We start from the raw sequence: 24,917 nt of genomic DNA on the forward strand, positions 1-24,917 counted from the left end.
GCAGTGTGTGTGTGTTTTTGTGTAGTGTGCATGTATGTAATGCAGTGTGTGTAGTGTGTTTGTGTAGTGATGTAATTTGTGTAAAATGGGGGGGGGGGGTTTAATGTTAATTATTTTTTTTTATATTTAATTTTTTTTTTTTTTCTTTTAGTCCTCCCTCCCTGCTTCTTACCAGGGAGGGGGGATATAGTATTGTGGTTTGTTAAGTCCTGGGGGGGGGGGGGGGGGGGCAGCAAGCGCTGACTTACCTCCCAGCAGCTCCTCCAGCTCCCCAGTGTAAATCTCGCTGCACTTAGTGCCGCACGGAGAGTTGCCATGGTAACCCGTGGCAACGCTCTGCGGCCGCGGGTCTCACGAGATTTAGACATGGAGTTGCCGGGAGGGTAAGTCAGTGCTTGCTTGTAATGAGCCCGGCGGTCCTAGGAGGTATTATCGGCAATATCGGTGTCTCTATTGGCCGATACCGATATTGCCGAAAATACCGAATATCGGCTGATTATATCGGTAAAACGATAATCGGTCGATCCCTAGTGGGAGGTGGGGCAGTGTGCTAAAGGACCACTATAGGCACCCAGACCACTTCAGCTTAATGAAGTAGTCTGGGTGCCAGGTCCATTTAGGAGTAACCCTTTCTCCTGTAAACATTCAGTTTCAGAAAAACTGCTATGTTTACATTAGGGTTAATCCAGCCTCGAGTGGTTGTCTCATTGACAGCCGCTAAAGGCGCTTCCGCGCTTCTCAGTGTGATTTTCACAGTGAGAAGACTCCATCGTCCATAGGAAAGCATTGAGAATGCTTTCCTATGAGACTGGCTAAATATATTGTACTTTTCTAAATAAACCTATGTTTAAACTGAAGTTTTTTTGGGTTTTTTTGCGGCCCACATGAACTTAAACATTGTTTATTTGGCCAGTGTTAGCCTTTGAGTTTTACATGCTTGCTGTATAGCCTTAAATCCTTGACCCTCAACATTGGCAGAAGAAGAGCAAGGCCAAGTTATTATTATTATTTATGGTGGCCCGTCACAAGATGCCATCTTTCCAAAAAGCCTATCTGTCAAACTTATTCCGTGTTAGTCATCTATAGAAGCTGTTTTTATGTTAAAAGGTCTGGGAGCTTAGAGCATGGGACTGCTTTGTGTACTGTGGCTGTTGCTACATAACATTTTGATATGGATTGAGTAAGAGACAGCTGACTCAAAAAGGTTATGAATTAATAGGAAGTAAATTACCTTAACTTTAATTAGGTGACGGGGAAAATACTTAAGCTGTCAATATGTTTCCAAGTTGACTGTTTTGTCCACACAAATAAAAAAATAAAAAAATTTAACCCGATTATGAAAGCACTGCAATATAACATATTGTGGTAATTATTTTACTTTTAATATAACATTTAGTTATTACTTACTCCTGGACAAATATTTAAATATACGTCTCAATTTCTAAAAAATAAATAAACAAATATATAAATAAATACATAAAGGCCAAAAACAGCAATCTGGCAATTCAGTTTCTTATACATTTTAGAAACAATAAACTCTTTAATAGTAGCTGCCTTTTAAATAAGCAGATCTATATAGACCAGTTCATGCAGTGCTATGTAAATTGTATCCTCAATATTTACTGACAGTAAAATGCTTTGCTAACAGCCCCATTATGTGAATATATATATACTGTACATTAACCCCTTAAGGACCAAACTTCTGGAATAAAAGGGAATCATGACATGTCACACATGTCATGTGTCCTTAAGGGGTTAGTATCTTCCCCTGTATAGTGTCAGCTGGATACAGTTATACAGGGATTTTAAATCAATTCTAAAGCCCAAGATTGTCGTAGTTCTTTTTTGGAATCTGCACCCTAGAAATCCTGTTGCAATGACTCTGTAAGCAAGTTGTATTTGGCTGATTAAAATAGTCTACTTGGGGGAAAAAAAACTAATGCCCTAATTGCCCATTGTCCAACTTGGTCGAAGTTTCATAGTGTACGAACACTTTTTAATTATCAACAGAATAAAATTACTTGTAAATATATTCCCTATGTGTGAGTTGTGTGCTCAAGGATTCCAAAAACCTTTTTCAGAAGGGATTCTAGAAAGTAGGAAAAAAAGTTACTCGAGTATAAGCCGAGTTTTTCAGCCCATTTTTTGGGCTGAAAAACCCCAACTCGGCTTATACTCGAGTCAGAGTCTGTATTATGGCAATTTGCATTGCCATAATACAGACCGGGGGAGAGGGGGGCTGGCAAAGCTGTAGCACCTCGGTCAGCTCCCAGTGTAAATCTCTTACAGTGTAAGCTGACAGAAGAGCAGAACGGACGGCGCAGAGGAGGAGAGAGCTGACAGGAGCTGCAGGAAAGGTAAGTTACAGCTCTGCCAGCCCCCCTCTCCCCCCCACTGAACTGCCACTGGACCACCAGGGAAGGAGAGCCCCCCTCCCTGCCATATATCAAGCAGGGAGGGGGGACGAAAAATAAATAAAATAATAAATAATAATAAAAAAATAATAAATAATAAAAAAAAAATTAATAACAAAAAAAGGGGTATAAGGACCACTATGGGAGGGGAGGGGGGGGTATAAGGACCACTATGGGAGGGATGGGGTGGGTTAAGGACCACTATGGGAGGGAGGGGGGTATAAGGACCACTATGGGAGGGAGGGGGGGGGATAAGGACCACTATGGGAGGGAGGGGGGTATAAGGACCACTATGGGAGGGAGGGGGGGATAAGGACCACTATGGGAGGGAGGGGGGGGGGATAAGGACCACTATTGGAGGGAGGGGGGTATAAGGACCACTATGGGAGGGAGGGGGGGATAAGGACCACTATGGGAGGGAGGGGGGGGATAAGGACCACTATTGGAGGGAGGGGGGTATAAGGACCACTATGGGAGGGAGGGGGGGTATAAGGACCACTATGGGAGGGGGTGGGATAAGGACCACTATGAGAGGGATGGGGGGTATAAGGACCACTATGGGAGGGATGGGGGGGATAAGGAACACTATGGGAGGGAGAAGGGGGATAAGGACCACTATGAGAGGGAGGGGGTGGGATAAGGACCACTATGGGAGGGGAGGGGGAAGTAAGGACCACTAGGGGAGGGAAGGGTAAGGACCACTAGGGGAGGGGTGAGTCAGGACCACTGGGGGGGGGGTGAAGGAACACGGGGGTGGGGAGGTAAGGACCACTGAGGGAGGAGGAGGGGAAGTCAGGACATATGGGGGGGGGGAGGGGGCGGCAAAAAATTTTTTGCCTACGGCGGCAAATATCCTTGCACCGGCCCTGCACACACTGCATTCACACACTGCATTCATACACACACACACTGCATTCATGCACACACACACTGCATTCATGCACACACACACTGCACTCATACACACACGCTGCACTCATACACACACACATACGCACACACTGCATTCATTATACACACACTGTAAATAAATATTCAATTAATATATTTTTTTTAGGATCTAATTTTATTTAGAAATTTACCAGTAGCTGCTGCATTTCCCACCCTAGTCTTATACTCGAGTCAATAAGTTTTCCCAGTTTTTTGGGATAAAATTAGGGGCCTCGGCTTATATTCGGGTCGGCTTATACTCGAGTATATACGGTATGCATGTGATACATTAATCCCATAAAGTTGCAGTTGCAAAATGCAGCCACTGTGGGGCAGTGCGCAGTATTTTACCTTTCACCTGTTCGGAGCATGTGGAAATGAATTAAAGGACCACTCTAGGCACCCAGACCACTTCAGCTTAATGAAGTGGTCTGGGTGCCAGGTCCAGCTAGGGTTAACCCAATTTTTTATAAACATAGCAGTTTCAGAGAAACTGCTATGTTTATAAATTGGTTAAGCCTTCCCCCTAATCCTCTAGTGGCTGTCTCATTGACAGCCGCTAGAGGCGCTTGCGTGATTCTCACTGTGAAAATCACAGCGAGAGCACGCAAGCGTCCGTAGGAAAGCATTGTAAATGCTTTCCTATGCGACCGGCTGAATGCGCGCGCAGCTCTTGCCGCGCGTGCGCATTCAGCCGACGGGGCGGAGAGGAGGCGGAGAGCTCCCCGCCCAGCGCTGGAAAAAGGTAAGTTTTACCCCTTTTCCCCTTTCCAGAGCCGGGCGGGAGGGGGACCCTGAGGGTGGGGGCAACCTCAGGGCACTCTAGTGCCAGGAAAACGAGTATGTTTTCCTGGCACTAGAGTGGTCCTTTAAGGTATACTAAAGGGCATAATGCGGTAACTGTCTGCATTGTTATAATGAGAATCATTACATTTTCACTGCGGCTAAATTAAACAGTACAGTCTGATAGGTATATAACCGAATCTGCTAGCAGTCTGAAATCTATCTTCATTCACACTCCATTCTCTTATGCTTGCAAATCACAGTTGTCTAGCATAAAAGAAAAGGGAGGTATTGTTCCCAGGACTTTCTTGCAGGGTGGCAGGAAATGAGCAAAGCATCATGGGAGTGCTACCTGTTGACCACCCTTGTAGTAGTGCATACCTACCAAGTGTCCCTATTTAAGAGAGACAGTCCCTATTTTGTTTCCAATCCCTCTAACCCTAACTTTTCTCCTAATGTCCCCCTTTTCTAGCAGTTCCATGTTGTTGGTGTGTCTGAGTGTATAACAGAGCTTTACACTAATCATTTTCACAGTAATGTGTCTTTCAACTACAAAAAAAAGTATTTAGAATTCAGTCTTTGTAAATAAGATACATTGTTCTTGATCTAAATTACATTTAGGTGCATGCATTGTAATTAGTAAGCCACCTAAAATTTCTCCAACATCCCCACCCCATGGACATCCCCCCTCTAAAATTAAAGCGTCTGTCTTTATCTGTTTGAAATGTTTAAAAGTAAGATAGTGCGCGCATTCAAAGTGTCCATAGGAAAGCATTTTTCCTATGGACGCTCTGCGTGATGGAGGCATAATATGCAATATTTACCTTGCAGGGTTAGCCACCAGAGGGCACTTCCTGGTTCATAGCACAGAATTTCTGTGCTATAGCGTCGCTGTACGTCCTCACACTATATGAGGACCTCCAGCCTCCCTAAAAACCCAATAGGGAAGCATTGAAAGCATTTTTCAATGCTTTCCTATGGGGAGGTCTAATGTGTGTGCGCGACATTGCAACGCATGCGCATTAGGTTTCACCCCGCCGCCGGCCGCGCATGTGCAATCGGTCTCCCCTGCCGGATGACGTCAGCGGGGGAGAAGCGTGGGCGGACCCTGGACCAGCGCCGAGGGACATCGGCGTTGGACTCTGTTAAGTCACTGAAGGGGTTTAAACCCCTTCAGCAACCTGGGATGGGGGGGGGGGGGGGGGTAGGAGGGAGAGGGGACCTGCAGTGCCAAGAAAACGGTTTGTTTTCCTGGCACTGGAGTGTCCCTTTAACCCTGCAATGTACACATAGCAGTTTCTCTGAAACTGCTGTGTTTGCATTTGAAGGGTTAAAACCTGAGGGACCTGGCACCCAGACCACTTCATTGAGCTGAAGTGGTCTGGGTGACTATAGTGTCCCTTTAAACTCCAACAAATTTGTTTAGAAATCAGGCTGTGTAAATAAGATACATTCTTCTTGTTTTAAATTACATTTTAGTTGTTATAAGTCACCTAAAAATTCTCAGAGCAGCCCCGCCCCTGGCCACACCCCCACTCACACCCCTAAAGTGAAAGTTTCAAATATTGGAAGGTATGCTTACAGCACAGCAGGGTGTTCAAAGTATCTTTGGTGCAATCATATCAAACCTTGTAATTGAGAGAAAACACAAGGAAAAGTGAAGAGTGATAAAACTAAGGAGCACCAACAGAAAAAAAATGTCCAAGTGATTTTTGTTTGTTTGTTTTTTTGCCACTGATTAGTTTATTTGGAAACAAAAAGAGGAGAGAAGAGAAGAGAAGAGGGAAATGGTTGCCACGTCTCTACTGCTACCCCACTTTCTTCATAAGCCCCATGGTATAACTGTTCTGTTTTATTTTTTTGCTGCTAAAAGCTTGCACTTGTTTGTGTGAGGCAAGACTACTGTAACTAAGCATTCTACTCTTTAGTGGTCGCAGCCCCCAAATTAAACCTAGCACTACTTTTAAACAATTCACCCAACACAAGTTAAAGGAGGACTGCCACATCTCTGGAATTTAATGGAATTTTCACCATTAAATAAAACATTGAAAAACAAAACCACCTGTAAATTTTCATGAGAAAATGTATAAAATTATACATTTATAAAATTAATAAAGAATACAAAGTTGTATTCCTTACACTATAGTTCCCCTCCCCCCCATGCCCCACCCCCCACCCGCCACATTGTTAGAGCTAAAAACAACAAAAACCCTTCTAATACTTATACGATTCCAGCACCCATCTCCCTCGGCACTCTGTCTTTATCCGACTGGGGGAGGAAGGGGCGGGGAGGGTAATACGCATCTGCGGCGATCGCGTAAGGCACTCTGGTTTCCTATGGAGATTTTACTGATGCTTGATGTCCTCATGTAGAGCGTGGAAGTGCCTCTAGTGGCTGCCTGATTGACAGCCACAAGAGGCAATCTTAGTCTCTAAACTGCAATTATTTACATTGCAGGACTAAGTGGGAATTGGTCAATAAACTGAAGATGTCTGAGTGCCTATAGTGTCCCTTTAAAGATTTAGCAAATTACATCATAGTCCAGTTCAGCCAAGGCAAAGCCAGACAAACATTGCAAATGAAGAGGAGAAATAGTGTTTAATTTCTCTTCTCCGTTTGCTTTCTCTATACTGACTGTGAGCAGCAAAGGACAGCGCTCATGATAATGAAAGACAGGACGTTAAGATGGAGGCACCTAGTTACAGTATAAAGAGGTCTGGATTTCTACATTTAATGTTATTTTTTTAATACCTCACAAATACATTGAATTTAGGAATGTATTAGCATAATATTAAAAATCCTAGCAAGTTAAGTTTTCCTTTAATTTCCAGTAGTTTATCATCTCCCATGAATGTCAGTAACCTGCATGCATGAAAACCAACCTACGATGCAGAGCACTAGCAGCTGTAGAGACAATTGTTGGCTAAGTTTATTCTATATAATAGGCCTGTTTATTGGAAGGATTCTAATGTGTAACTGAAATACTTCGTTTTAAAGATTTTGGTCAAAAACGCTTCCTACATTTTGACAGGATAGATTGAAATTCTAGAATTATGTAATACTAACCTTTCTTAAAAGCTTTTAAAGTGGCTCTACAAATACTAATATTTATCCATAGTTTATCTGGATAGATTAACAAAGATTAAGTTGTTTCCTTAAACCATTAAAAATAAAATCTTCAAACCCATTAAGCACATACGGACGGTTTGTGTATACTCGAACACTTATTGTGTACTGTGTGGCATGTAAGGGCAGCCATTCTGACCCTCTTATCCTGTTGGCAAGAACATGTCTCTGCTTGAAGTCAAATAAACCATCTGACTTGCCATGCCCTCAGTTGTTAAATATCCCTTACAACCAACCCCCCAACAGCAACTATCTTACCCAGACCCATCCATTCTCAAAACTCAATTTCCCCTTTGTCTAAGCTTCTTCTTAATTCGCAGTGGAAAAAAATGAACACTTTGTTCACATATTGCAAAGAGCAGATTCCAAGAACATTAGTCAGAAGCCATGTAGAGACACCCCCAGGATACCAATGTAAAAAGCCAAAAATGAGACACAAAGGACAAAACACAGTAAATTAAGAAGGAAAAAAAGGGGAAATGTAATTAACGATAAAAATAAAAAAAAGATTATAAACACATGCACTGTATACCTCCTCCCAGTGGTGGATGTGGTGGAGTTGTGACTTTTACCATGGTCACTAATGACAACATGCAGACTGACAGATCTCTATATGACATCCTTAAACATTCTAACAATCTGCATTATATATAATTAAAGCATTCAGCTTTCACTGGTATATTCTGTTGATTAGATGTTACTAACACCCATTTTTTTAAATATATATTTGTAAACTTAGAGGGTCAGCTGCCCTGCCACAAATAAAGCGTGCATCCCTGGACAGGATTATCTCAAGTGCTAAATCTATCTTCATTACAATATCAAACCAAAAGTGCTCTTTTTTTGTGTAGAAGATCAATACCAGTAATTTTCAACTGTGCTTTATAGAAATAGCATATTTTTTTAAAACTTTTTTATCGTTATTATAACTTATAGTCAGTGGTTGACTTACAGGGTAATTCACTAGATGGACACAATCTGCTGAAAATAGGCAAATTACGACCACAAAAGGCGAATTTTCTATTTACTAAAACCAAATTTCGCAAAACCGTGTGAAACTGCAACAACAGACCGGATGCATTCGGTATCCAGATTAAATCAGTGCTTTTTGCGTTCCGATCTTTTACAATGCACGATCTAGAATATTCATAGGCCACAAATTTAAAAAAAATAATAGGATCTGAATGAATCCAAAAGCTGTATGTGTGTGTGTATATATTTATATATATATATATAGAGTTAATGCAATGTTAAAAACAAATACAGACACCAGTCAAGCCAGACGACTTGCTTTTCCCACAGAAATCTCACTTTACCAGTGCTCTGACTACTGCAAGGGATTCTGGGTAGGCGTATGCAAATGAGCTCAACAAAGAACCACATTTTTGCCTCATAATTCCACTTTGCACATGGATTCCTTGCAGTATGTGTCTACTGTATACAACTGCTTTGAAACACAACTTAGGAAGAGGTGCAATGCCAGTGAACCACTCATGGACAGCTGTTTCGTTGTTATTTCAACTCATCAGCACGAGATAGGTTACTGGCTTGCTATGGAGGCTTGGCGTTACTTGTTAAGTACATACCAAATAAGTTGTGGTGGGGAAAAAGTGTGGATGAAAACCCCTTCCACCTGAAATAAGTGGATAGTTAATCTAAAGTTAAACACAAATACATACACCAGGCAAGCCATAAGACTTGCTTTTAGGCCTCTAGGCGCCCTGTGCGAAAAATCTTGACAGTGCCTACCCCCCCAATCCATGTGTAGTGTGTGTTTGTGTGTGTGTGTATAGGGTTTTACTGTTTGTATAGGGGACAGTCATACACACAGCAATACACACCGGGAGTCACACACACAGGCAGACAGTCACACATAGGCAGTCAGTAAAACACAGTTACAGTCAGACATACACAGTTACATGCATAGATGCAGAAAGTCACACACACACAGTTACAGTCACAGTCATGCAGACAGTCACACACAGGCGCGCACGCAGACAGACACACACAGAGTTACAGTCACACACACACAGGCAGACTGTCACACACAGTTACAGTCACACAGAGAGGCAGACACACACACATATTTACAGTCACACACAGGCAGACAGTCACACACACACACACACACACACACAAACACACACAGTTACAGTCACACACAGGCAGACAGTCACACACAGAAGAGACAGTCACACACACAGGCAGACAGCCACACACAGTTGAGACAGTCACACACAGAGAAGACAGTCACACACATGGAAAGTTACCTTTCTCCATAATGAGCTGTAAGGAAGGAGAGGAGGCAGTTGCAGCTCATTGAGTTGTTGGGGAAGCAGGGACTCCTTCTTGCTTCCCCCTACCTGTGCAGCACCAGCTTCTGGGCACGCTTTGCTTCGTCCCCGCTGTTTAGCCCTGCCCCGCCACTTGGTAAGCAGCACCAACATTTTTGTTGGCTTGTCCTGGGTGGAGAAAAATGAAATCCTCCACCCGGGTAGCAGGTGCACAAACTTTAATTCTGGCCATGTGCAAGCTGTGTCGGCCGCACAGCTCGCACACCAATAAGGCCCCGCCCTGGTTCTTTGTTGAGCTCATTTGCATATGTCTACCCAGAATCCCTTGCAGTAGTGAGAGCACTGTTAAAGTGAGATTTCTGTGGGAAAAGCAAGTCTTATGGCTTTAATGGTGTGTGTATTTGTATTTAGCAATGTATTAACTATATATATACACAGCGATATGCCATCGTTAAAGGTGGCCATAGTGAAGTTTGAACTGAAAAAGTGACATAGTTTTCCTGATAATTCATGCCACTATATATAAGTATAGGACTGTTCCTTAAGTGACTAAATATTTTTTTTCTTTTGTGTGAACTCTACATTGTGCATTCGAGGACCCTCAAGATCTTACATTTGAAATATTAATCTTCATAGTAACCCATGGCCTATGCATAGGCAAAACAAAAACTGAAAAGATGTGCTTTACTTGGTGGTGCAAGAAATATTTGCCACCCACACAGAACAAATGAACAAGTAACTCAATTTGGTTGAAAGTCATCTGTGACTAAAGAATAATTAGTGGAACTACCTCTTTTGAGCCAAAGCATAATAAGTCGTACTTTTCTCTGTTTGGCTCAAAGTTGAAGCAGATACTAGTGATTCACAGCTATCTGTGGGGTAATATCCCTAATAAATCCTTTACCTGGTAGCGGTCTGGGTCTGCACCTCCTGCCTGAGCAACAAAGAGCCCGGACCCGTCTTCCAGTTCCATCTCATCAGGTGACCTCTCAAACCTCACTCTTTCAAGTTCATCGCAATCCAGAAATAGCACAACCTCTTCATCCTCCACACTAATTGCAAAGCGTGTCCAGCGGTTCACCAGGGATGGGATATTGAAGGTGGCGGCAGCATAGGACGCCAGTGAACCAGGTTCTGTGTAGTAAAATATGATCTGCTGCTTGCCATTTTTAACCTCTGACAACTTCACCCCGATGTACACAATGGACTGAGAGGCATCAGTTATGGAAAACAACATTCCTGCCTTGTTAGTGGATGGTTGTATGTGGAAAATAATTGAAAAATCTCTAAACATGGGACTTGGAAGATGATACTGGGCCACCTGCCCTGTGTTGGCATCCTCTCCGAATACATAGCCAGGAGTCTTATCAGGCCCGTAAATTCTGGTGATCTGTTCTGGTGGGGGATCTCCAATAAGTTGCAAAAGGCCGACTTCAATACTTGACCTATCTGAAAAATAAAAAAAACAAAGCTCTATTAGAAAACATTTTTGTGCCTATCAAATTTACTCTGAATGACCCTCGTGCTGCTCGTCCACCTGTCTAGGAAAGATAGTTCCATTCATGGAGGAAAAAAAATATTTTTATTACAAATGTGAATAACTTTCATTCTACTGCGTATAAACTAATATGAGCAAGCCTCACTTTACAGATATAAAGAATAAACTGTGGTTCAGGCACTCAAGGTGAAACCAAGATAATCAGATTTATTAGAGCAGAAATCATCAATGTTTCGACCCAATCAGGGTCTTTTTCAAGTTTCTTTGTTTCTATGCAAAGACACAAAATAGTTGGGAGAAGTAAATGGTGTAAAGGAACAGATCACATTGGAAAAGCCACAGTTACGCATTTTCCACCTTGATTCCTATGGAAAAACTGACAAATCCAGCACTGCTAATATGCCTTGAGGACTAGTTCAGGAACCACTAGTACAGGGTGACCATAGAATGCCTATATATAGACATAGTTATAGAGTTTTCAATATGCAGAGAAAGAGATGCTGCATCACACTATCCAGAACCTGTCTATTAGAAACAGAAGAAAAATAAAAATATTAAAAAAATAAACTTTCTACAAGCAGTTTTCCAAATGTTACCTTGACTGACATGGCTAATTCAAAAACTGCAGTAGTAGCAAAACTAGCTATAACTGTCACTTTCCACTGTGAACTCATCCTGCATTTCTCCATTTGTCTCTGGAGATACGCTACTTATAGGACCTTCATGGGAAAATTCTTCAGATAAGTGGAACAGCTGTAGTTCTGCACACTTCAGAATGTAAATCTGACTAGTACTCAGCTGTGTACAAAGCGTCTTTTATTTAGTCAGATGCGCACTTAGGGATCTGGCATCATATTATTATTCCTCAACACATTCTGCAATTCTCAAACATGTTCCCATCAGCTTCAGTCAATAATCAGTAGGTCCACTGTTAGGTGCCACTGATCCATTTTGGTCTTGCTTTTAGCTAATCTTAGTATAGTCTCCAGCATTCAAGCTGAACATTTTTGCTTTCTGAGGCATATCTGTCAATGGGAACTTGTACAATCAGGTTTGACACTGGGAAAAAAAAGTAATCAATCACTTTTGATAAGAAGCACAAATAATTCCGCTGTGCGAGTATCTAAGAACATGGAAATACATTTGCAGACAACTGAATATTTAAAGCATTCACTTCTAAGGGCTTGTAATAGTCTTAAAGCAGATCTGTCACTTTTCAGTACTTCATATAGAAATATTCTTTATAAAATACCGATATTGGCAAAGCTGGAATTTAATGGAAATCCCAACGCAATCCATAGATAAGGAACTATTTTGTCTCACGGTAAAGCCTGAGGTTGACAAAAGTCAGCTTTTGTCCAATCCCAGAACCCATCACAAATGACGATTTTAGGATTCAGGCTCTGACTATGTAGGATCTTGCGGGATCCTTCATAGAATTCAGTGTTGTACTCTCACACATGATGAAGAATACAGCACTTACATGGCTTCTGGTTACTGAAGCGCAATGAGCCACATAGCGCAGAAGCATGAAGATGGTGTGGCCGCAAGTCTGTATATATGAATAGTAATTTCACACCCGCTGTAAAATCTACCTTTTGCCCAGCCAAGGTTTAAAGGAACAATTGAAGCACCATAACCACTACATCATAAGCTAGTGGTTATCGTTCTCTAACCCAATGTAAGTAGTCAAACAGTTTTAGAACAATTTGACTTTTAACCTTAGGATCGTCTGGTGCCCATCCCCACCACCACTACAGCCTTTAGAAGAAACGGAAGCTAAGACCTGCAGTGGCTCTCAGTCAAAGAGACAACACGGAACGCAAGCTCCTAGCATTGGGTTTTTGGCTCTCCTGATAGCTGAGAGGAGGTGGGGAGTGGTGCCTGGTGGACCATAGATAAGAAATTCAATTATTTTAAGATGATTTGAGTACTTAGATTGGGGGGCACGTTAGCACTCCTGGCACCATAACCACTACAATGCAGTGAGATTTTATCTTACATAAATATTATGCACCAATTAAAACCATGTCACAACTGGTAGAAAACATATAGCAGCCATTTTTGTTTACATTCTAATTATTTGTACGATTCTTTCCAATCTCAGCCTCGAGACATTAATTGCTGCTAACTCACTGACGATGGTTGTAATTACTTCTGGGACAGAGCTGTGTATATTCTGATAGCCAACAGCACCACCCAGTAAGGAAACCCATGCATATATTCTGGTGAAAATGGTCGATGTATGGATGGAACCAGAAAGTGCTCACTTTTTATTTATTAATCTTGCCTGTCCAGGCAAATCCACTGGGTATTAGTATGGTAGAGCATATTGAACAATGGATATAGAAGTGACTGAAATTGTGTTCGGACAGACCCCTTTTCCTTGAAATGAACTGGCTTGACTACATTTTCTCCATCATAAAAATTCCTTGTAAAAAAAAACACATAATATAAATATAGGTACATTTGAGTGAACTGGGAACAGAATAAAATAGGAATTACAACTTGAAAACAGTGTATAATTGCTAATTTTGTGCAATGTTAAAAGCTAATTGGCATTACCCACTGATATCTCAATTGCATGTATATGTTTATAAAAACGAGAGGCTCCTGATTGGCCAAGTTACTTCTTAGTAAACTATGAATTCCGACCCTACATAAATTGTATTTACACCGTTTCAATGAGGTCTGCTGTTTTTATTTACCAATGATTAGACTTTAAACTCTGTTTTATATGGATATAAAGAAACTTTGGCAAATAGTTGTGTTTGTAATTTTAAGATCACAAGAAACTCACACCCGGAATACGTCAATTCTCATCCCAGCAAAGACTAAAAACTCATGGCATGACTTTCTGGAATGGGGTTTAGAATCATATGGGAACTTAAAAGATCCAAGATCTGTGGAAAACTGAATATATTACCATTTGTGTGGTTGCAGTATATTTCATAAGTAAAACATCTGCTTTCAGAGTGGGTTCATAACAAATTGTTAACAGTTGCAACACTAAGAATCACAACCTCCCTGCCCACCACTCCCTTGAATATGTCTCATTCACTGAGATCGTTTTGCCCAAAAATACGTTTTATAGTTGTAAGTGGATATTTTCTGAATGAATTGATCCTGCAACTGTTCACAACAATGATATTTTAAAAGTCTATCAAACCTCTGTTAGGTTACTTTGGCAATAAACTGGTTAACATTCTGGCCATAAGTATTTTAAGTGGATCTATGATCTGAAAATTCTTCCGTGGCATTTACTGATTAAAAAGATGCAAAGACGATGATCATATGATGGCAAAAAAAGAAAAAGGAGGGTGTGGGGGGATATAAGCAGCGAATTGGATTCTGTGAATTTTGATTGTCTCCTAGAATTCCATTGTGCACGATAATGAGAAATGATTGTAGAAGTCCCCAACAATGCAAAATACAGGAGGTAAAAGTTAGCAAAATCTAAACAAATACCAGGCAGCTTTATTCAATTCAGACGAAAAAGCCACTTTAACCTCTTCAAAGCCAGTAGTTCTTGTGTCTGGTCACAATTCCCTCTGTCCGTCTTTTCTATTGTTGGCGTGCCTGGTATGGGTGTATAACAGTGCTCCACATCAATAATACTAACAGTAATTTGTCTTTAAACTACAATAAATGTGTTTAGAAACCAGTCTAGCTACTGTGATAGAGGACCGCCACTACCAAAGTCAGTAGCAATAGTTGAGAATCCACAGATTCATCAGGGTAGGCATATCAATAAAGGCTTATTGGAAACAGAAACACAATAATACAAAATTTGTGGCAACCAAAGGCATTTGGCAAAAATATTTTTTTTTCCTGCTTCCAATAAGCCTTCATTAATGTGCCTACCCTGTTGAACATGTGGGTTGTCCAATAGTAATGATATTTCATGGCAAGCAGAGAAATGATTACAGAGAAAATGTGGAAAAACACAGTGGAGATCTAAAAAAAATTAAAAAAAATACTAATATTAGAATACCGAGCTACTTTGGCAAAAAAAAAAAAAAAAAATACTTACAATTTTAGGTATTAGTATCCATTTTCATCACAGCTGCCTATTTTTAATTGATAATATTGCATATTATTAAGCTTTTATAAACAATGACAGAGACGTTTTTGCTGATTTTGTTTGCAAGACATGGTATTTGAGTATAAAATGTAGATATAGATATTACTACTGTAAAGGACTAAAGAAAGCCTTTCATTCTTTGTTAATGAGAATAAATGCTGGGAAAGTGTTTTACTGCACGCCGATTACAAGATGTTAAGACAATGAAGCTTTTGCTGCACAGACGTGATATATGAATGCCAGCAATATCAGCAATTTATACTCATGGGTAAAACGCATTATGCATAGCGAACTGGTTCAGTAACTGAACTAATTGCCACTGAGAAGAAGCAACAGCTGCCCTGGCTGCGAAGGCAGAGCATTTCTGTATGGGAGCAAGTGTTTGCAGCTGGACACTGTATCTCCAACGCGTGATGGAAATACACAGATAAACTGTAGCACACAACCAACAGAGCATACAAACCAAGAAATTGCCAGCCCTCAGTCAGGTCAGCAATCCAGCTCAGTCAGATAGTGTGAAGGGTGGGGAGACTTTGGAAGTCAAACAGCAGGAACATTTTACAAAACAAGGAAATTCCTGTCAACAGCTTAAAGGGACGCTGTAGGCACCCAGACCACTTCAGCTCATTGTAGTGGTCTGGATGCACTGTTCCTGACCCCCTTAGTCCTGCAATGTAAATCATTGCAGTTTTTAAGAAACCTAATAATTACATTGCAGGAATAAGACTGCCTCCAGTGGCTGTCAATCAGACAGCCACTAAAGGCACTTCCTAGTGGTTGGAATCGGGTAAGTGTAAAAAAAAATATTATTTTTTTTAAACCCTTTCCATGCCCGGCGGTGGGGGACCACGACAATGGGGGAGAGGACAGCGGAAACTATAGTGTAAAGGAATACAGATTTGTACTCCTTACACTATAGAATCCCTTTTACAAAAGTACTGAACTATCTACCTGCTGATAATATATAAACAAAAGCATTATAATTAAACTTTACACTCGAAACTTTGATAAACATCTCCAACATGACATAAACTGAACATGATCGTCCATGCAACTATTTTACACTAAATGTTACAAACTAGTCAACTCACAAGTCTATTTAGCTAATAAATATAGTCACAAGTCATTATTTAGCTAATAAATTGATTCAATGTGTGGAATGTGAGTAGATTAAACATTGGGTAGGAGGGAACGTTCCTATAGAGACCATATTGTATGTATGTAAAGGATGCCCTTTCACCTCTCAGGTATGCTTGTGTCTAAGGTTATTTAGAATCATTCAGGTGGGGAGGTAGAAGAGTCCTATGAAAGCACAGTTTCCATTTTGCACAGGATGAATTAACTGGACGAGTGAGAATACCTTGATAACATCAAAGATCTACAGACTACTCTTGAAAAGATGGATATTGGAAGGTTCTAATGGTATACAAACATAGAAAAAGACCGTGTGGAGAAGAGTCAGAGACAGCAGGAATGTGGTGGATGACAAATTAAGCTTTAAAATAAAACACACACGTGAAGAAGCCATTAAGGCATGTATTTACAAATTACGCTTCATAATTCATCACAGTTCACTGCTTAGTGAACAAACAAACAGTAGTGGTTCTGAAATATCTATTAAAGGAACATTATAGGCACTTTAACAACTTCATCTTATTGAAGTTGTTATAGTGCCTTCAGTGCTGGCTACTCTGTCCTACCCTGAAAAAACAATATTAAACAAATTAGAATACTTGAAAGCGTGGCTTCAAGCTTACTTCCTAAATCTCATATAATAACATGCCATGATGTCACGCGCGCATACACACTGCCATCAGGGACGCCATAGAGCATCATCGACAACAAGTTCATCTTCCAGTCCGCCCGCACCTCCCACGCCTTACCCTTCTGTCAGTCCCTACATTGTCTTCCTGTAAGATATAGGGCTCAATTTAAAATTTTGTTTTTTTGCTTTTAAATCTCTACACCTATCTATCCTCCCTAATACACAAGTATGTCCCGTCTAGGCCCTGACTGTCTGCTGAAGACTTACGTCTATCTTTTGTCCGTACTCCCGGAATTTGTTGGCGCTATATAAATAATAACATAATAAAGAATCGTAGGTGCATTAAGTGCCCTGCATGCGCCTACATTCACAATGACGCAACCTGAAGAGGAGGTTGTGACAACGTCGTGGGAGACTCAGCACTGGAAAAAAAGAGAGTAATTAGTAATTTTTAATTTGTTTTGTTTGTTTTTTTAAACATTTGTGGGGGGAATCTAATTGACAAGGGCAACAGGGCTGTAGCATGAGGAATAAATATATGTACACAGAAGAGACATAATTTCTGTGATTGCATGGCGCCACAAGGAACAGGTATTGTGACAGACTTGCACAAAGGAACTATAGAAGGTGTCACCTCCTCCCATACTGTATAGGAGCCTTCATGGCTTAAAAGTAAATATATATACAAATAACAGCAAGGCGGCAGAACAAGCAAGAAGGGCTCTTTCCAAAAATATAAATGGTATATTCACAGGCTGCACTAGTAAGCTGAAATAACCTAACTAATATATAATTAATATGATATTATTATAATTCATTTTGACAAGCATGTATTACATATAGGCATTATGCGAAAGGAGCACGATAGGGAACTATGTTTTCCTGGCACTATAGTTTCCCTTTAAAAGGATCCTATAGTGCCTGGAAAAAACAAACAAACATTTTCCTGGCACTCAGCCCCTATAGTGCCTGGAAAAAACAAACAAACATTTTCCTGGCACTCAGCCCCTCTCCCTCGTGTCCCCCACTCCCCCGGGGCTGATCCCCTTCAGTCACTCACCTGAATCTAGCACTGATGTCCCTCTGTGCTGGGTCAGGCTCCGCCCATGCTCCTCCCCTGCTGACGTCAGCCGCCGGGGCAGAACTAATGTGCATGCGTCTCAATGGCCTCCCCCGCATTAGGATTTCCCCATAGGAAAGGATTATTTGATGATTTCCTATGGGGAAAATCTGACGCTGGAGGTCCTCATGCAGAGCGTGAGGACGTCCAACGTTGTATAACGGACCAAAGGTAGTGGCTGTCTGGTACACAGTCACTGAGGGCAGACGTACAGGCTGCAATGTAAACATTGTAGTTTTTCTGGAACTGCAATGTTTTACATTGCAGCACTACGGGCAATAGGGACACAGCACCCAGACAACTTCAATTAGCTGAAGTGGTTTGGGTGCCTACAGTGTCCCTTTAACCCCTTAAGGACACATGACATGTGTGGCATGTCATGATTCCCTTTTATTCCAGAAGTTTGGTCCTTAAGGGGTTAAGCAACCAATACCTCCATACTTAAAAAAGGGCTGAATCTGTTAACCACAATTACATGCTTATTCTGCTGACTTTCTATTTTTTTCTGTTTAGTGGAAATAACTTGCTGATCTCTCAGTTCTGTATTCCGTTTAATGCACATTATTTTACACTGATATATCTGACGTATTTGCAACATATAATGGATGTCATCCCTGCTTATTGTTTTGAACGTCCCTGGTACATTCCTGTTTTATCTGTCTGTATATTGAACTCATCTCAATAAATAGTAAAAAAAAAAAATACTTTGGAGCTGCACTCAAGTATTACATATTCGTAATATTAGTTTGACACACAGATAGGTGACCCCTATTCCCTCTTGTGGAATATAATATGACATGTAGTCCACAACAGCTGCGGCATCTGATCCCTTACCTATCCCTTTTAGAGTTCTTTACTCTACGTTTATCTCCCTCATCTGTTTATATAACATGCTGCCTAGAAGCAGTGCTTACTTTTCATCTTCAACTGTCAAAACAGATAAAACATGTATTAGGCTAGTAATACATAGCTAGATGAGCTCTTATCAGAGGAACAAAAACATGTAACCTTCTAAAAGACATGTTATTTGAAAAGTTAAACAGAGAGTTTGGCAGATGTGGATTTATGCAGCTTCAAGGTCATTTAAAGATCCCTTTAATTAAACGCCAACTAGGCAAAATAAAAAGCACCGGAGTTCAGCTGCTCCGTAGAAGTGCTCATTATCTGAAAACAGAAATAATGTTACCGCCAGGCGAGGTGGAAGAATATTTTATTTATAGCACACCTACAGTTACAAGATCTGTACATGAGTTAAAGGGACACTATAGTCACCCAGACAACTTCATCTCAATGATGTGGTCTGGGTGCAGTGTCCCTGTCCTTTTCACCCTGCAATTATTTAGAAACTGCAAAGTTTACACTGCGGGGTTAAAGGAACCCTATAACATTACTAACACAAATCAGTATTCTTAAACTTATAGTGTGCCTGTCTCTAGTAGTAGACCCCCTCCCCCCCCCCTCACCCGTTTAGCAAAAAACATATAAAAAATCCTTTTTTACTCACCTTGTTCCAGCACTGAGGCTTTCTTGGTGCTGCTCACCTCGGAGCACTGTGATGGGCCAATATAATTCTCCTCAGAGTAGCATCGTATTGGCCCATCACAGTGCACATGCACGCTTTCAAACTTTTTCATAGGAAAGCATTATATCAATACTTTTTATGGGGTTCCTGCATCACATGAATAACTTTTACCTCAGTCAGGACAGTGGAAGTGCTTCATATACGTCTCATACTGACGGTCACTAGAGGAGGACTTAACCCTGTAATGTGAATACTGAAGTTTTAAATTGTATTGTTATGGGGACAGTAACTCTAAACCAGACCACATTATTAAGTTAAGGTGGTATGGCCCACTTTTGTGCTCCTTTAAGCCCATTTCTTGTGGTGGTCACTATGACAATGGCACTTTCACTGTACTGACTTAAACTTGCTAACGTGACACCAAGCAAGCACCCATAGGAAAGCATTGACTATGCTTTCCTATGGGGAAGTTTTAGCATGTACAGCACTTGCCATGCCATGCATAACACACCTCTCTTAGGAGCATTGGATTGGACCATCATGGAGGAGGCCATGCGTCCTCCATGATGTTGTGTAAGACGAGGAGGCGAACAGTGCCGAGGTAGCCTCGGCGCTAGAAAAAGCTGAGTAAAACCTGGGGATAACAGGGCCCTATGTAGAGCTAGGGACAGGGACACGATACAAACAATACAATATTAGGAGAAAAGTTTTGTTTGTTATAATTACTGAGCATCACAGGGCAGAGTAGATGTCAGTAACATAATTATGAATCCTGCCTCCCTTTTATAAGTACAGCTTTATCTTATTTTGTTTATAACTTATTCAGAGGTCAAAGAAGAGACAAACGCCAAAATGAAAAGGTATAATCAAGAAGATACTGCAGAATAGTTATTTTTCTTGCATTATCATAAAGAGAGGTAACAATCACTGCAGTTTCAAATATCAGGCCATGTCTCACACAAGTGGCCGCATTGCCCAACCAGAGGACACTTCCTCTGAGCACAAATATGCTGCCAAATATTACTGAATAAGACTATCCAACTCACTCCACAAGCCCTCCTATCACGTCTTGAACCTTTATGTTATAATGCAGCTAGAAATTGGAAATCCATCATGAACCTTACCATTACGGATATCCTCAGATCCCTGACCTTGAACCATACTATGGAGACATGACTCACCTGTCAAAGGTACTGGGCTCACACATTCTGAGTGCCTTGGGATGCCTATATGGCTTCACTAGGTAGTACATGTAAATAGATATCACCTATCTGTGGTTTATTCTGAACCCCCTTTTACCGTCTTCTTACCTTTTTGCTTTCTGAAACCCTTGGAAGTTAAATAAATTCTTCATAAAACATTCATATAAAAATATCAACTCTTCCCCCTTGCAATTATTGACTTGTGGACAAGGAACATGGTTAAATTCACAGTTCAGGAGGTAGGGATCTGCAGGGTAAAGATTTTGATCACTAGCCAAAGTAATTTAAGGTGATTTATTATTACCATATAGCACCATCATATTCCACGATCCTTTAATTATAAAAAGTGGTTATTGAGAGGTGAATAAGACCCTGCTCAAATGAGCTTACAATCTATCAGGAGTTTGAGCTAGGCGGATATATATCATTAGATGTCTTGCGGTGTGACTAGGATCTGAACCTGGATTTCCCGGTTCTAAGAAAGCCATGTAAGTGGTAATTTGTGCAACTATAAAGTAATGGATGCAGGAAACAGATATTTACACAGTACTGCACAAAAACGTAATACCCAAACTAGATATTTAATGGTTGGGTGGGATACTATAGCACAGCTGGGCAACTGCCATTTGTGCTAATGTTTTTTTTTACTGGAACACTACAAACAATGGAAATAGAGATAAATTAAGAGTTGACAAAACCCACAAGGGTAATCTGACTTTTCCATTCCCCATCAAAAATGTATCATTTAAAATGTTAATTTTATCTCTGACTCAGAATAGCCATAACCCTGGCATTCTGCCATTTGTCTAGTGTACTTGCCTTTATCACCTCTGCTGTACATCTATTCAAAGCAATTGTAACCCATGCTGCAGATTTTTTTTTTTGCATTAATGCCACTTGTGTTTTCTTTGGAGGACGAAGGCTCCAAAACGCTATTATGCTGGCGAATGGAGTATATGTTAAATACACGGAATATGCCAAGTGTTTTCTCAGCAAGTCCGCATTCGTAACGGTGTCCAGGACATTTTTAAATGTTGCTAGATGGTTATGGGGATTTAAAGTAGCAGGACTACCCACATTAGTTTAGGGTAATCATCTTGAACTCTGTCTTCTACACCAAAGGTAGGCAACCTTTGGCACTCCAGATGATATGGACTACATCTCCCATAATTCTTTCACGGCCATAATGCTGGCATTGTATCAGGGGAGATATAGTCCACAAGACCTGGAGTGGCACAGGTTGCCTACTAATGCTCTAGACATTGCTGAGCTGCAACCCTAATGATTTATTGGCTACCAGTTGCATTCAAATAATTCTGGGACTTGAAGGCAATCAAAATCTGTTGTACATGTATGTGAGATGACTCTCCCATTTTACTCAGCCAGCCTGAAATGTAACTCTCATCATGCTAAGCCAGCATCGATCTGTAATTTCCATCATACTTAACCAGCCAAAAGTGGATGGGAGTTATAGAACAACACTCTTTTTAAGTGTAATTTAAGAATAGGGGGCACATTGCTGTAATGATGCTTGCTATTATAAATGGTGCTGTAAAACCAATTTGCTCCTATTAATGCATCTCCCCTCCTCATTATTATTTTGAACTCACTGTTTAACAATGATAATTATAAGTGAATGTGCAATGAAACATTGTCCATAAGCTTTAAAAGAGGTGCTAGTACCCATTAGTACAGAGTGCCCCCAAAAATACCTTGGCTGTGTAAATAAAACCGTAACAAATTACCTTTCACAAATGCGCTCTGCCAACAATGGACTTTAGTAGAAGCACTTACCTTTCCTCTCTGAAGAAAGAGAGATTTCATTTGAGTCTGAACCTATGTAATAATGAATATATACACAAGAAACCTCAGAATTCTCCTCAGGAAGAGAGTCACATGACACAGGGAGATGTGTCTCCCCAAGAAGATTCCAGCAGGCATCTTGTATGGCTTTACAGAACCCTCGGCATGGAACCGGAGGTGACACTAGAGAAGAAGTGCTGCACCTTGGAACCAGCAGTAAACACAGAAACGATTCCATATAGCGGTGACACTCAGATTTAAGAAGCCCCTCCCAATCATGCAAAGCGGCCTTAATTTCCACCACACTGCTATGATTCAGATAATTTGGTAGCATAAAATTGTCAATTCCCAATTTGTGACAGAAGAGGAGATTGGTGGGGACAGGCAAGCAGTGAACATTTGGTGCAGTCAATTTGGGCAAAGAAAAAGCAGTCTTTGTGTGATTATTTGTAAAAGCTGCAGTAGAAGCCTTAGTACTGGTTAGTAAATCAACTTCAGATGTACTGGTGGTAAAATTCCCTTCTAAACTAGTTGCGTGTGTATTAGCAGCTAGAGGACCATCAGTGACATCTATCCCAAAATGTACAGGGAGCTCGAAGCTCTGGTCAGACTTATTGGGGTTACGTAAATGGTCAGGAACATTATTTGTATTTAGTAATAACTTGGGTGATTTGTTTACAAATTGGGATAGGCCACTGACAAAAGCCCCCTTAGCTGTCATCGGAATCGCACTGCGCATGCTGCCCGTGTGATCCGTGTGCAGGGTCTGTGAGTTCAAAGTGGTGGCATCTAGTGACTGTCCTCCCATCTCCACGTTTGTGCTTTGGGATACAGGCTCTATGTCCTGAGTTCCGACACGGACACCTCCTGAAAAAGATTTGCTGAGAGATGCTGCAGACACAGAATCCACTGTTCGAATGACTGGAAAAGAAGAAATACCTGGTTGAAGAGTCTCACGATTGCTCGAGGACATCGAACTGTTCAATAAATTCATGTTATTTAAATTGGGCAAAGTCAAATTTGTATGTTTTCCTGTAACATTCTCACTTTCCACTGTCCCATTGGTCAACTCCTGGAATTTTTGAACAGGTGCCAGCTCACTTGAGGTCTGTAGAACCTGCCCTGCTTTATCATCCCAACCTTCCATAATATTCCTAATTCCTTCAGCTACATTTAAGAGTTGAGCCCCCATTCCAGCAAGATTAGGTTTATCTGTCTGGTCATGAGATATAGTTGCGTTGTTTGTTGTGGTAACCCTAGCTTCATCAACTGCTGCCAGTGTAGTTGCTGCGGCTGCAGAGCCATCTTCCACGGCTTCACTCTGTACTTGGAATATGTTATATATTCTCTTTTCCTGATGCTTTGGTACAGAAGAAGCTGTTACTGTCATTTGCTCTTCACTCACGTCACTAGGATTAGCCTTCTGTGTGGTATTGATCTCTGTGTTTGTCAGTGTAGTTGGTGCAGCAGATTGAATTGCAGCTGTTTCAGGCTGTGAAAATAGAGATGGGGCAGCTGTGAGATGCTCTGCGGATGCAGGTTGCTCTGTGGGTAGTGGCTGATGCTTGGTAAATGGTGATGTTGCAGAAGACTGATGTTGGGCATCTGACAATACATCAGGCAGGTGATGTGCAGCACTGGTACCAAAACCCCCAGTGTTTTCTGTAGGCTTTGCTGTAGGGGCAGATGTAGTCACTTGGCTCTGCTTTCCACCAAAAAACCAATTGAAGATCTGTGCGTTTGCCAAAGCAGGTAGTGTAAGAAGGAGGACGGCTGCTAGAGGAAAGGTCCATCTGAAAGCCATGATAGTGGCTCTGCTTGTCTACATATGTGCAGTTCACGTTGATTTGTCCTCTACAGCAAGCAAACTACACACAGATTACCCTTCAAACGAAGTGAAAACTACAGGAGGGTGTGGTTACAAAAAATGCCAAACCAAACCTCCTTATCAGAAGCCAGCCCCACAGTGAGAAAAGCAACTGTTGAGCACTTTACTATTGACCTCACTCTTGACAATGTAAAGTAAAAAGAAATGCTTTTGTCTTGGAGAATTGCAGCACTTTTAGTGAACAAAGGTTACAGTGGAAAAGAAGGGACTGGAATTTTGTTTAAGAGAATACCCAACCCGGCATAAACACCTGAAAGCAAGAATTTTGAAGGATGTGATTTTACTGTGTCTGGTTAGGTACTGGATACTTAAAACGAAGTGTTCCGAAAATGTCTCTAACAAGCCCAATGAATGCTATTATTGCTAGTCAAAGGATGGACCTCCTTTTTTATTATGTATCAAGGCAATAACAGTGTTGTTGTTTTTTTACATTGTGTTGTTGCAGATGTACATGCGGATACACATATATTACATGATCTGCTCAAAT

At 41.0% G+C, this 24,917-nt stretch overlaps 1 protein-coding gene across 2 annotated transcripts in view; it reads right to left on the minus strand.

The window, feature by feature from the left end:
• COL18A1 (collagen type XVIII alpha 1 chain) overlaps positions 1-24,917 on the minus strand; it is a 161,555-nt gene that overhangs the window by 57,629 nt on the left and 79,009 nt on the right. Inside the window, exons 1-2 of one of the 2 annotated variants that reach the window (XM_063430059.1) lie at positions 23,482-24,421; positions 10,453-10,997 (exon numbers count right to left, since the gene is read on the minus strand). In XM_063430059.1, the coding sequence (XP_063286129.1) occupies positions 10,453-10,997; positions 23,482-24,346 (1,410 nt within the window). In that variant the 5' untranslated portion in view covers positions 24,347-24,421. Of the gene's footprint in view, positions 1-10,452; positions 10,998-23,481; positions 24,422-24,917 lie in introns of those variants that run through there. The other variant, XM_063430060.1, reaches the window with a different exon arrangement.

This window comes from Pelobates fuscus, chromosome 8, assembly GCF_036172605.1.
Source record: "Pelobates fuscus isolate aPelFus1 chromosome 8, aPelFus1.pri, whole genome shotgun sequence".
Lineage (NCBI taxonomy): Eukaryota > Metazoa > Chordata > Amphibia > Anura > Pelobatidae > Pelobates > Pelobates fuscus.